Source organism: Anomaloglossus baeobatrachus, chromosome 5 (assembly GCF_048569485.1).
Source record: "Anomaloglossus baeobatrachus isolate aAnoBae1 chromosome 5, aAnoBae1.hap1, whole genome shotgun sequence".
NCBI lineage: Eukaryota > Metazoa > Chordata > Amphibia > Anura > Aromobatidae > Anomaloglossus > Anomaloglossus baeobatrachus.
The window spans coordinates 519,043,730-519,058,653 of NC_134357.1; the positions used below are offsets into that span (position 1 = coordinate 519,043,730).

Genomic DNA, 14,924 nt, shown 5'->3' on the forward strand with positions numbered 1-14,924 from the left:
TCAGACCCTGCTGCAGGCTGGGTCTGACAGGCCACCGTACATGGCAGACCCGGATGTCATCATGCGACTTTCAGCTGCCATGACAATCTCCAGCTCCCCCGTGATCGTGTCACGCGGGAGCCAGAGAGGTGAGAGAAGGAGCGCACTTTTTCTCTCTTACTTCCATGCCCCACAATTGCTATTGTTCGTGGCACATAGAAGATCGCAAAGGCTTAACATCATCAGGACCTGATCCAATCAGGTCCCAATGATGTCTCCGGTCAGAACTACCGTTCTGCTCCCGAAACACGGCGATTGGGGCACGCAGGTGGTCACGATGCCCTCCATAATCACGGACTGTATTATGACGTCCGCTGTACAAAGCCTAGCAAGCACCGACATTTATTTATAGTTGGCATTCCAGAACAGGTTAAGCTGTAGCTATACATATATAAACGTGAAATATTTTATATATATATATATATATATACATATATATATATATATATATATATATATATGCTTAATATATTTGTATTATTTAGATAATTGCTTTTCAATAATTTTCTAATAACCATTTAATGCTCTAAATTGTTTTCTTTTTCTTTTGTAGATGTGTGACATTACAAGAAAAAAATAATATAGTCAAGTAACATAATCAATAAAAAAAATGTGAAAAACAATAAAATGGCTACTTCTCTGTGTGAGTTTTTTGATGTCTAGTAAGATTTGCTTTTCGATTAAAATATTTCCCACATTCTGAACAGAAAAATGGCTTCTCCCCAGTGTGATGTGTCTGATGTAAAACAAGTTTGGATTTCTCGCTATAACTTTTCCCACATTCTGAACAAGAATATGGCTTCACCCCTGAGTGCAGACTCTGATGTATAGCAAGATTTGATCTCCGATTAAAACATTTGCCACATTCTGAACATAAAAATGGCTTCTCCCTTGTGTGAATTCTCTGATGTGTAACAAGTTTGTATTTCTCGCTATAACCTTTCCCACATTCTGAACAAGAATATGGCTTCACCTCTGTGTGCAGTCTCTGATGTATAACAAGACTTGTTTTCCGATTAAAACATTTCCCACATTCTGAACATAAAAATGGCTTCTCCCCTGTGTGCATTTTATGATGTGCAACTAAATATACCTTCTTTTTAAAACATTTCCCACATTCTAAACATGAAAATGGCTTCTCCCCTGTGTGAATTTTATGATGTGCAACTAAATATACCTTCTTTTTAAAACATTTCCCACATTCTAAACATAAAAATGACTTCTCCCTTGTGTGAGTTTTCTGATGGCTAACAAGATTTGTTTTCCGATTAAAACATTTCCCACATTCTAAACATGAAAATGGCTTCTCCCCTGTGTGACTTCTTTGATGTGTAACAAGATGTGATTTCTTTGTAAAACATTCCCCACATTCTGCACATAAAAATGGTTTCTTCAGTTTGTGAGCTATTTGATGTTCATCAGCCTTTTGGTGACTTTTATTCTGCATATCAATCTTTGAAGAAGCAGAAGAAAGAACCTGTTGAAAAGGATCAGTCGATAGCTTTCCTCTGAGAAGGACTGGGGGACCTGGTATAATGTCATGCTCTTCACATGAATTTCGTGTGATACTATTAACTTCTGTAACATCGGAATATATCACATGTCCATCTGAGCTTCTGGCACAGTCATTTGCTGAGGATAAAATAGATTTTATTTCAATAACATTGCCTTGAAAGTGTATTAAGATCACTAAATTTTTTTCTAACATTTCTATATAAATTAAACTTCAATTCAATTATCACCTAACACAGTTTACCAAAAAGCAAAGACTAACATACTATGATTGTAGGCCACCAAATTGTAAGCCTTCAATTTTTCACTGCTATTGAAGCCGTCTTCTCCCTAGGTTCTTGTTTCATTGCGCCTGTCACAAATCATTTCCAGTAACATGTTTAGCGTCATAAAGAGGCTATAAGTCAATGCTATTAGGTGGTGTCTGTGTCATACCCTCCCTGACAGATATGTACAGTGTCCCACAGAACAGGATACATGGGATGAGCAGTAATGTCTTGTACAAATATGCTTTGGTTTTGGAACAAGAATAGGATTTTGTATTTTTTTTTCATGGTTGTAAGAAAAGGATATAAGAAAGGAGAACAAGTCCTTTAGGCTATGTGCGCAGATTGCGTTTTTACAGTGCATTTTTGTGCAGTTTTGGGCTCAAAACTGCATGACTTTGCTTCCCCAGCAAAGCCTATGAGATTTTAGTTTTGTTGTCCATACAGTGCAGTTTTGTTTGGCTGCGGTTTTGAGCTAAAAAAAAAAATGAGCATGTCAATTCTTTTCTGCGTTTTTCCACCAGTGCAATTTAATTGGAAAAACGCAGTGATCCAAAATGCAGCGAAAAACGCATCGCGTTTTTACCGCTGCATTTTTGCTGCAGGTGCGTTTTTGTGTATTTTTTTGCGGCCAAAAACACAGCGTCAAAAAAAGCAATGTGAGCAAATAGCCTTATTTTTGTCAGTACAGTGGTACCTCGCTTAACGAGTAACCCACTTAACGAGAATTTCGCTTAACAAACAAAGCTTTCTGTAAATTTGTAACCCGCTTTACGAGAAAGCTTTGCTGTACGAGCGAAATCCTCACCGTACACACTTCTGGTTCCGTCCATCCACCGTACTCTGACCTGCACTTGCAGTCCACATAAACACACACACATGTACGCACAAACACACACAAACACACACGCATGCACATACATACAGTATTATGCTCACCTTACCTTCCGTTCCACCGTCGGCCTCATGGTTCTTGTAGTTCCTGGGTACATCGCGACGTCCTCACGGCGAACTACAAGACCCAGGAGGCCTGCGATGGAACGGAAGGTAAGGTGAGTATATAATATGCTTACCTTTCGTTTCATCCCCGGCCTCCTGGGTCCTGTACTTCGCCGCTGCGCTCCAGTCCACGCTGTGTATCGGCATCCATAGCAACGAGGGAGGAACTTCCTGTCACCGCTACTGAAAGGCAGCGCGCTGGCCAATCAGAGGCAAGCGGCTCTGCCTTTGACGTCAGCGCTTTGGCCAGGAAGTTCCTCCCTCGTCGTTATGGTAACGCGATACACAGCCCGGCCCCCCGTACCAGAAAACAGCAAGTCCCAGGAGACCGGCGATGGAACGGAAGGTAAGGTGAGCATATAATATGTGCGTGTGTGCGTACATGTGTGTTTGTGTGTGTTTGTGTGAGTTTGTGTGTGTTTATACGTGTTTGCACGTGTGTGGAATGACAGAATAGGAGACCAGGATGGGTAATTTAACACGTTGTGGAACGAATCGTTTGCATTGCAATGATTTCCTATAGGAAATCTTGCTTTGCCTAATGAGTAACTTGGTTAACAAGCACAGTCCCAGAACGGATTGTTCTCGTTAAGCAAGGTTCCACTGTACCTGGTTCTTTCACAGATGGATTAAAGTCTACCGACTCCTCTGAGTACAAAAAATCAGTAAGAAGATTGGGACAAATTTATTGCCGTCAATAAAATTGAAATAACTGAATTTAATTGGGACTTCTCTGTATTTAGTGGTCACTACTCACCTGTTTGGTTATCTCTAGGAATTTCCTCTTTACACCGCTCATCACCCCTCACATATGTCTCTGTAATATTAATATGGGTCAGATCTTCACCCTGAAGCAAATTGTAAAAGTCACAGACAGATGAAAACGCAGTATGACAAAATTACACAATAGCAGTAGATATCACAGAGCTTCAGTTCTCCAGTATAATCCAACCTGTCGCCTCCTAATTGTAACCAGCAGTCTCCATAACCAGAAAATTGTGAGAAGATCCAGACAACATCTAATGTCTATGATCAGCTTTATCCTGTCATCTCCACCAAGTATAAAACATACACTGTGCAGCCATATTATTACAAACATTATATAGTAGCACGAAGGGTCTTGTTTGACCTTCAGAACCTCAGTAATTCTTTGCGTCATAGATTCACTATGAAAAAATAGTTAATCAAGAATATTGGCTCATGACGTCAGGATTGCTCATTTGCCCAATGAAACGTTGTTTTCCTATTCGGACAATTGGTACAGATCACTTGTGGTTATAGCTAGAGTTGAGATAGTACCTAACTATTCGAACTCACTATATTCATAATGAGTACTGTCTAATACTCGTGTATTTGTTCTGAATAGTGTGTGCAATGTAAGTCAATGAAGAAAAACTCGCAAAGTAACGGGTAACCCAAATGCCGTACTATTTGTGCGAGTAGCGAATAGTGCTGAATTCCGGTTACTTGTTACATTGCAAGTTTTCCCCCTATAGAAAATTGTCTATTGGAAGTTGGCTATTCAGTGTATAAATGTGGTGGGTAAAACAGGACTGAACACAAGACCTTCACAGCCGTCTATACATCATAGGGAGATTTCATGACTACTTCTCTCCATCTACCTGATCATCCTGAGGAACACTGGGATTTTTTTGCTTACAGTCCTGTGGAAGAAGAGGACGGGGACATCTCTCTGGTGTTATTCTCTTACTGGATAGAACTGAAAAAAAAAGAAGGTTAATAGGAGACTTAATAGCGGTCTACAAATATCTGAAGGGATGTCACAGTGTACAGGGAACATCCTTATTCTCATTTGCACATGCAAACGAAATGGAATGAAACTGAAAGGGAGAGGATACACATTAGATATTAGAAAAAAACTTTTTCGCAGTAAGAGTGATGACTGAGTGGAACAGGCTGCCATGAGAGGTGATGAGTAGTGATGGGCGATCCCGATCGTGATCGTGTGCACGATCCCGATCACAAGGTTTCCTCGGAAGCTCATGTTACAGATCGGGTCTAGATAGGGTCCAGGGGCTGTAAAAAGGAAGCACATTATTAAAAAACATTATGATCATACTTACAGGTCCCGCGACGTGTCCTGTAGACTCTGTCTCCCGGCTGCTTCTGCCTCAGCGATCGACCATTGCTGTGCCGCCCGGTAACCAACACTGTACTTACAGGACCTTCAATGACGTCATACCCATGTGACCAGCTGGTGTGAATGTTGTACAGACATTGGCTTACAGACTGTTCACGACTATCACTTTTTCAAAGGTCCTCTTAACTTTCGGGGGGTATTCACTGCATTGCTCGTCACTTGGCAGTCATCGGCTGTTTTCAGTGACGTCAGGGTTCTACTGAGTCCATGAGCCATGGACTCGATTGAACTTTGACTACAGCTATGCGAGTGTCGCATCACGATGCACAATCTCCCCACAGAAGCTGTTGGCTGCATGTGTGTCCATGCAGCTGATGCGCTCTTGTCCTGAGATCAGTCCGTACGGGGTGATGCCCATGTGAGACGCAAGTGCAATCATCCCCTCACTATCAGGCTGCTTCTTGCTCTGTAGAGAGCGATGTAGCAGAGCTGACTTGGCTCTCTGTGCTTCTCACTGTGTATAGACTGTGTCTGTACAGAGTGATGAAGCGACAATGCTCTACCTGTGGATTACGTCGAACTAAGGATTGTTTTTATAATAAAGGTGGAGTCTCTAAACTTTGTTTTGTTTTATTTCTAATAAAAAAAAAATTCTGTGTTGTATTTTTTTGTACTGTTTACTAGAAATTCATGGTGACCATGTCTAATTTGGCATAACACCATGAATTTCGGGCTTAGTACCATCGGCGAATACAAAGCTGGCATTAAACCCCTTTATTACATGCCACCGCCATCAGGGCCGCTGGATGAGCCGGGTAAAGCACCTGGAAATGGCGCTAAGAAACAATGCACCATTTCCAGGGGTGGCTGCAGGCTGCCGAGAATTCCAGCCTCCAGCTGCCTGACTTTTCCTTGGCTGGCAATCAAAATACAGGGATGCACATTTTTTTTTTAGTTATTTAAAAAAATAATAAAAAGTAAAAGGCGTTGGCTCCCGCTGCATTTTCTATTGCTAGCTAAGGGTAATACAAGCAGCTACTGGCTGCTAACCTCCACTGCTTGGTGTTACCTTCACTGGCAATGGAAAATCCAGGGAAGCCCTTTTTTTTTAAAGTTGCGAATTGCAGTCTGCAGCCACCCCAGAAAATGGCGCTTTCACAGAAGCGCCATCTTCTGGCGCTGTATCCAACTCTTCCAGCGGCCCTGGTGCCAGGTGGCATGCTGGGTGATAAGGGGTTGTTACCAGCTTTTTTACCAGCTGGTATTAAGCCCAATATTCCTAATGTTAGGCCAAGTTTCACCCGGCCATTAAAAATGTCCGATATAGGGTTAAAAAAAAAAGAAAGACAGCACACAGAGAAAAAATACTTTATTAGAAAAGAATACACAGACACACTTAGGGACTCCATCTTTATTACTCCCTCTCACCCCTCCACGATCATGGTCTTCTGTCCTCTTCAACCAATCTAGCTCTGCTACATTAGACAGCACAGGATGGGAGGAAGAACGCTGCTCCTCCCCTTGCTGTCTCACTTAATGAGTGAGCAGAGGCTGCGGGTTGGTAAGTGCTGATGTCTCGGCTGCCACCGTTGCCATAGCAACCTAACAAGCGGGTTACTATAGCAACGGTGATCTCCGATCACCTGATTCCTGGCGCCGCTATTCACCAGCTGTGGCATTGCAGTGTGTGGCAGCCAATCCCTGCATGTGGGCTGACTCTGTAAAGAGCAGCAACATGGAGGGACGGGGAGCCGAGCATGTGCCCGAGCGACTCGCCGGTATACGCCGGTCGCCGAGTATACCTAGTACTCAGATGCTCGGGCGAGCACCTGACACTACAGGACCTTGCATTACGTCATAGTTATGTGACCCTGTCTGTAGCCAATGAGATAATACAACATTCCCATGTGACTGGTCACATGACTATGATGACTCGAAGGTCCTATCGTCAGTGATGGTTACCGGGAGGGCACAGCGATGATCGGACTCAGAAGCAGAAGCGGCAGGATACAGAGTCTGCAGGATGTGTCGCGGGACCTGTAAGTATAATGACAATGTTTATTATTAACTGTACTCTTTATTTTATAGCCCCCTGCCCCATCACATAACTGTAAAGCTCGAGATCGTTGATCAGATACAAGATCGTGTTATCTCGATCCCGATCTTTACAAAATGACTGGACGAGTCTCCCCAATCCCAACCATTGGGGTGGATCGCTCATCACTAGTTATGAGTTCTCCTCCAATGTTAGTCTTCAAGTGCCGGCAATTTTTCTAGTTAGTATTATGGAGTCAAGTCCTTTGTCTGCGCACTCCTCCCAGTTACTTCAGGTATTTTTAATTTTCTTTTTGCAGGTTCTATTCTAGCCCATATAAGAGTTCAGTTTGGACATAGAATGTAGAGTAGGACCCAGATACGAGTTACACCTTGCTGTTTGTATCTAGGCACACTGATTCAAACACTGCACTCTCGCTTTAGAACCAAGTAGAAAAAATGAAATGGCAACATTTTTTTCTTATTGCAAAAAAATCTCTGTACAATTTTATTTGTGCAAGTAGAGAAGAGTAGGAGGAAGGACTAGGGACGTTTCGGCCCAAACATAGGCCTTCTTCACGCCAAGTCACACTCCACAGGAGAAAGTTATATTTGCAAAGCAGTCTTTCTCAAAGATTCTGCAGGTGCAGAGATAGGGTTAACGAGGAAAACCACCCGGAAATTATCGGAGTCACAGAGTGCAAGCCCTTGTTGGTGTTTTTATAGTTTTTTTCAATAACTTTCTCCTGCGAGAGTGCAGTGTTTGAATCAGTGTACTATAGTCTGGACCTCGGTCCTGTCACTGGCACCTCGAAACCTCTCTCTATCCTTGGCAGAGTGCAGATCATACATCTGGACGTTTGTATCTAGGCACAGATAAATTTGACCAACTTTATTTGCTAAGTAACTCATATTTTTAAAAAAAATAATTTAAAAAAATGTTTCATGTTTTCTTAGCTTAGCAGTAATGCCTATTCACATTCTAATATTCACCATCTACGTTTTTGTTTTTTTCTCCTTATCTTTACTTGAGTGCAACTGCTATTTATGAATATTGTATGTCATGTTCATTATGCACCAGTTCAGACTATGAGATTAGGAAGTGCCAGCAATTTTTCTAGTCTTCAAACAGAGGCTGAAGTGAAATGTTTTTTTTATTTCCTATTAGCAGGTTCCTGGCCACCCATAAAATGTTAGGCTTTTTCAGCCTCGGAAGAAGCATTTTAGGTAGGGACCCATCATAAAGAGATACGCCTTGGTGCTGGCAGCTGGACTCACATAAAACTTGCCTTTTTATGTAAAAAGGGTCTTAATTTATAAAATGTATTTCCTTAGCATTAATCCATGTATTCAAAATTCCTGTATTTAAAGTTTGCATGTCTTAGCGAGTCCAGCTATTTATTTGTTCAAACAGATGATGGACAGACATCTGGCTGAGATAGTTTAGGGCAGGGGTGGACAATTAATTTTCCCATGGGGCCGCATGAGAAATTGGGATAGTTTAGATGGCCGTACTAATATAATTAACTCAGTTCTACCCAATACTGTATATGGTATATAAAGTATCCCTTCATAAAGAAACAGTAAGTTAAACAATACAAAGATTCAATGAAAATATGGAGGACCTAATTACATCATTATTTAATGAGATGATAAACTTTAATGAACTTGTGATTGTTCACTTTAGAAAATTATAATCTTTAGGCTGGTTTCAGATGTCAGTGTTTCAGGTACGTGTGACATCCGTTTTTAACATGGATGCCACAAGTACCCATGTTGTTATTTGCTGTTACTCACACGTCCGTGTTTTCTCACGGACCGTGTGACCCCTCGTCGCCACGCATGCACACACGCAGACATGTCCGTTTTTTCACCGGTAGCACGGGTGTCACACGGATCGCACACTGATGTGATCTGTGTGACATCAGTGTGATGCATACCGGAAAAAACACAGGTCTTTTTAATAAAAAGATTTTCTATATTTACCTCTCTCTAGCGATGCTGTCTCCGGCTTCTGACCCTATACATGCATGTGCGCTATATGTTTATAGGTGCTCGGTGTATCCACACGTGTCTGCTTTGTGTGTGTATATATATATATGTGTGTATATGTGCTTTGTGTGTGTGTGTGTGTAGTGAGAACCTGGAAGTCGGAGCATCACGGGGACAGCATCGGGGACTCATCACAGTTCCCAATGAACTCTGATGAACCCGTGAAGCTGTGGTGCGGGTGGCGCAGGGGGGTCATCAGAGTTCATTGGAAACTCCGATGACCTCCTGGATGTCACTGTGCTTGCAGAATACTCACTTGTCCCTGCGGTGATGTCCTCAGCGGTGTTGTGCCCGGCAGGTCACCGCGATGCTCCAGCTTCCAGGTCCTGAGTGCGGTGAATAATCGATGAATGAGCGAGGATCATGAGCGGGAGGCAGCAGAGCCGAAGAAAGCAGGTAAATATGGAACATCTTTTTCTTTCACAAACTCATGTTTTCTCCGGTACCTGTCACACGTATGCAAACAGGTACCGGAGAAACGCAATCAGGCCCTGTAATGGCGGCACACCGCTGCAGGGGGCAGGGAGGGAGCGCGTGGTACCCGACGTAAGTCCACTACCACTCACAGTTACGGGCTTTTCTCTGCGCTGATTCTAGGTACCAGACCCACTCTAGTTATGTTTGAGCTCCACAAGGAGCCAATGCCAGGAGCACCACAATCAAGTGTCTGCTCTCTGCAGCAGTGGCGGACACTGACAGCTTGGGGCCCCTGTGCAAGAAATTATATCTGGCCCCCCCTTCTATGGCGACAAAGCTGCATATAGTATAAATACACACACACACACACTAATATTTATACGCATTTTTCGCTTTATAAGACGCACCTCATTATAAGACGCACCCCCAAATGTGGTGAAGGAATAGAGAATTTTTTAATAAATGGGGTACGTCTTATAATGCCAGTGTCCGTCTAACAAATCATATAGGGTATATGTCCTTCATAGCCCACCCATCCTAAAATTAGCCCGATTAATCTGGATATGGCCACCTGATATTGAATATAGCACCCTTGTGCTGGCACACATCCCCCAGTGATGCCTCATGTCCTCTATGGCTGGCACACGTCCTCTATGGCTGGCACACGGCCCCTATGGCTAGCACACGGCCCCTATGACTAGCACATGGCCCCCTGTGGCTGGCGCACAGCCCCCAGTGATGCTACACGTCCCCTATGGCTGGAACACGGCCCCTATCGCTGGCACACGGCTCCTATGGCTGGCACACGGCCCCCATGTCCCCTATGGCTGGTACACGTCCTCTATGGCTGGCACAAGGCCCCCTGTGGCTGGCACATGGCCCCTATGGCTGGCACATGGCCCCTTGTGGCTGGCAGACGGCCCACTGTGCCTGGCACACATCACCCTGTGTTAGATATCGCCCCCATGCTGCTGCTTTTAGTAAAATAAACTCTTTCCTTGCCTTCTCCAGCACTGTCCTGCCTCTGTCTCCCCCAGTGGGGTTGAGCTCCTCCTGTCTCTTGCACTTCCTGGTTCTCGGTGCGGTCATGTGATCGGCACAGCAGAGAGATATCTCTGCATGCATGATCACAGCGGAAGGAGGGAGACCGGGGAGACACGCAGGAGGAGGTAAGGAAAGAGTTTTTTATTTTACTATGGGCAGCAGCATGGGGGCCATAGCTAACACAGGGGTGCATGTGTGATCAAAGGGAGCACAGGCAGATATAATATGCGCCGCTCCCCCAGCCCATCACCACGGTGCGGTTTCAGCACCACGGTGATGGACAGTGGCTGTGCATATTATATGAGCGGGAGCAGGAGATCTAACGCTGCCGCCTGCAGCTTTCACCTGCCTCTACCAGCCTCCCTCAGCCTCCAACACGGCTCCAAAGCGGCCCCCACCTTCCCTGGACCCTGCAGTATATAATCCGTATATTCGGATTATAAGACGCACCCCCTACTTTCCCCCAAAATTTGGGGGAACAAAAGTGCGTCTTATAAAGCGAAAAATACGGTATATAACACACACACACACATCACTACATCCCTACATACTACACCTGTAATATACATCACTACATCCCTATGTACTACACCTGTAATAAACTGCACCTCTACACTCCTATATACTACACCTGTAATAAACTGCACCTCTACACTCCTATATACTACACCTGTAATATACTGCACCTCTACACTCCTATATACAACTGTAATAAATTGCACCTCTACACTCCTATATACTACAACTGTAATAAACTGCACCAATACACCCCTATATACTACACCTCTAATATACATCACTACATCCCTATATACTACACCTGTAATATACATCACTACACCACCATATACTACGCCTGTAATATACATCACTAGACCTCTATATACTACACCTGTAATAAACTGCACCTCTACACTCCTATAAACTACACCTGTAATATACATCACTACATCCCTATATACTACACCTGTAATATACATCACTACATCCCTATATACTACACCTGTAATATAGATCACTACATCACTATATACTACACCTGTAATAAACTGCACCTCTACACTCCTATATACTACACCTGTATTATACTACACCACTGCACCCCTATATACTACACCTGTATTATACTACACCACTGCACCCCTATATACTACACCTGTATTATACTACACCACTACACCCCTATATGCTACACCTGTAATAAACTGCACCTCTACACTCCTATATTCTACACCTGCAATATACATCACTACACCCCCATATACTACACCTGTAAAATAAAGCACTACACCCCCATATACTACACCTGTAATATACATCACTACATCCCTATATACTACACCTGTAATATACATCACTACACCCCCATATACTACATCTGTAATATACATCACTAGACCTCTATATACTACACCTGTAAAACAACATTCCCATATACTACATCACTACACTCCAAATACTAGTCACCAGTTACCCTCCCTCCCCCCATTGTCCCCTCAGGTTACTAGTCACCACTCACCTCTACCTCCTCAGGCACCTCCATACGGGCCCCCGCCAAGCTGCTTCTTTTCTTGTACGGGCCCTGGCTGCGCCGCTGCTGTTCTTGTACGGGCACCCGCCACTGCTTCTCTAAATACAGGCCCCGGCTGCTGCAGCTTCTTCTCCTGCCGGGCGGGAACTTTTCAAATGACACACGTGCGTCGTACTGACGACATCAGGGCCCGCGTGTCTCACAGAGAAAGGTCCCGGGCAGGGAACAGAGGAGAGATTCCTGGGTTCCGCTGCCTGCAGGATTGCTCCCTGCCCGGCACGCAGCGTGTGATAAGGGCGAGCTGACCAGGGGCCTCCCGGAGCCTGGAGCTCTGGACAACAGGTCAGATTGCCCTCATCATTGACCGGCCAGCAAGGACGACCTGAACCAGGCGGGCCGGTCACAGACGGTAGGCGGGCCGGATGTAGCTCGCGGGCTGCCCCTTGCCCAGGTCTGGTTTAGGGAATTCTGCATTCAGCAGGGGTTTGGATAAGGTGACTCTGGAGGCCTCTTCCAACTCTAACATTCTATGATTCCATGAAACACATACTGTACAAGGACTGACTTCATTATTTTACATACAGATAATTATAGGTCATGTGTATTTAGTTCTGTCTATTACCTGGTGATGTGAGGGGCTGGGGAACCTCCGTCATGATGTCCTTGTACATATATTTGTGTTCTTCTAAATACTCCCACTCCTCCATGGAGAAATAGACGGTGACGTCCTGACACCTTATAGGAACCTGACACATATAATGATACCGTCATCCCCAGATCCCTTCAAAGTGTTACTGTATAATGTCCCAGCATTCCCAGCAGGGTCACCTCTCCAGTCAGCAGCTCAATCATCTTGCAGGTGAGTTTTAGAATCTTCTGGTCATTGATGTCCTCATGTATCAGGGGGTGAGGTGGAGGCCTCGTGATTAGGTTCAGGGGTCTTCCCCATCCCTCAGACACAGGAGCCTCACAGCGTTCACTAGAGGTCTTCTTCACTACTGTGTAATCCTGGTTATGGAGAGACACATTAATAAATCTCACTACAGACATTTCCAGAGTCCTCACCTCTCCAGTTCTGTCCATCTGTTATTCCCATAGATAAGAATGATGTAATGTGACGTCATCAGAATCTCTCACCTCTCCAGTAAGCAGGAAGAGGATCTCTAGGGTGAGGTGTAATATCCTCTCCGCCATCTTGTCCCTGTCCCCATCCATCCTTCATGGGTCAATCAGGAGAATTCTCTTATATCGAAGATCTGAGATGATCCGATATTGTAGGGACCTGAATGGGAAGAAGATGACAATGTAACATCAGAAAGATCCCATGTAAGAAATCTCCGGAGCGCTTATCGTCTTCACATGATCACTACATCCAGTCCTGGCCCCGTCCTGCCCCCGGTATAACACACAATCCAATTATAATCACACACATGTATTTATCACAGAATCTGCAAAACACCACTCCAGCGTTATTGTTTTTTAATTTGCCTACCTCAGTGATGACTCTCATTTCTATTCTCTGCCCCTGGTAAAATACCATTTGGCGTCTTCTGCTATTCCCAGCTCCGCTCTGGTTCCGTTCCTCCATCTTGTGGCAGCTTCTGACTGACCAGACGTCAGAGACAACAGTCACAGCTCTCACTGCAATCCATCCAATGCAAACTACTAACACTGACCTACAAAGCCGTCCTTAATCTGTCCCCTCCATATATCACTAATTTCCCGATATATTCCCACACGTTCTCTCTGCTGCTCCCAAGACGTCTTTCTCTCCTCCACACTTGTATATTCCTCACTCAACCACTTCCAAGACTTCTCCCAAGTATCCCCCATCCTCTGAAATTTTGTGCCCCAACACGTTATCCATCACATGCAAAACTTTCAGATGGAACTTGACATCTTCCTGCCTGCAATGACCACGCTGCCACCTCAAAGCCACCGGAGCCGCCACAATCTTCAATCCATTATCTCCTTCGCCATGATCCTGTACAAAGTGAGCTCCATTCTTCTGGAATGCAAAAGTCACACTGAAGGGTTAATGTCCCCTGCGCCCAGTAATGGGGAATCTCCACATACCTCCACCTGCAGAGCCGCACACTGGATTATATTCAGGACCTGTGATGATGTCACATGGAGGGGAGGAGTCAGGGGTCACATGATCAGCTCCTCAGTGTATGCAGGACTCTTCTGTAGTGGATAAGGTTAAGCATGTGTCGGCTCAGGACGTAGAGATGAGAGGACCCATAGACGTTCAGTTCGGCGGGTACAGATGGACTTTAGATAAAGTTCGATTTGGGACCCGAACTTGACCAGAACACCAATGAAAGTCATTAATTGGGCAGTTTGAACACTTTCAGGAGAGGATGGGAGAGCTTTTTTCATTTTTTTCATGTCATGTTCTATGACTGACAATGTATAAGGGAACTCTAGTATTGCATTACTGCTGTAGGAGTATATGGGAAAAAAAGAGATATTTAGTTTATGTATTGGCCAATGCATGTGAGCCCTATCACCACGTCAAGGTGTATCTGTGTAAACCGGGAACCTAACTTGAAATGCCACTATCTGAGTTAAAACATCCTTGTCTGGGATGTTTCCCTGTATTATCTCAACACAGTGAAGGAACAGATGAAACTATGTACACATGGACACAATTACTATACACATGTGGCATAGGCGTTTAGGCCATAGGCATCCGGAAAGTATAAGGGAACTGATAAACTGAAATCTGACAAAGGATCTAAACAACCACACAATGACGACACTTGAATCTTTAAAGCAGAAAAACATTAATGAAAAGATTACGGTAACACCCAATGAGCAAATGGTTAAAATTACTGCAAAATAAATACACAAGGTGACCAAATACTACTACGCAGAGATACAGAACCAAGAAGTTCAATAAAAGAAAACAAAGGTACACCACAGT

At 44.1% G+C, this 14,924-nt stretch overlaps 1 protein-coding gene across 1 annotated transcript in view; it reads right to left on the minus strand.

The window, feature by feature from the left end:
• LOC142312067 (uncharacterized) overlaps positions 1-13,293 on the minus strand; it is a 52,825-nt gene extending 39,532 nt beyond the window's left edge. Inside the window, exons 1-6 of the mRNA XM_075350946.1 lie at positions 13,133-13,293; positions 12,824-13,003; positions 12,618-12,741; positions 4,439-4,536; positions 3,574-3,664; positions 697-1,671 (exon numbers count right to left, since the gene is read on the minus strand). Of these exons, the coding sequence (XP_075207061.1) occupies positions 697-1,671; positions 3,574-3,664; positions 4,439-4,536; positions 12,618-12,741; positions 12,824-13,003; positions 13,133-13,210 (1,546 nt within the window). The 5' untranslated portion in view covers positions 13,211-13,293. The remainder of the gene's footprint in view (positions 1-696; positions 1,672-3,573; positions 3,665-4,438; positions 4,537-12,617; positions 12,742-12,823; positions 13,004-13,132) is intronic.
• Positions 13,294-14,924: the final 1,631 nt, after the last annotated feature.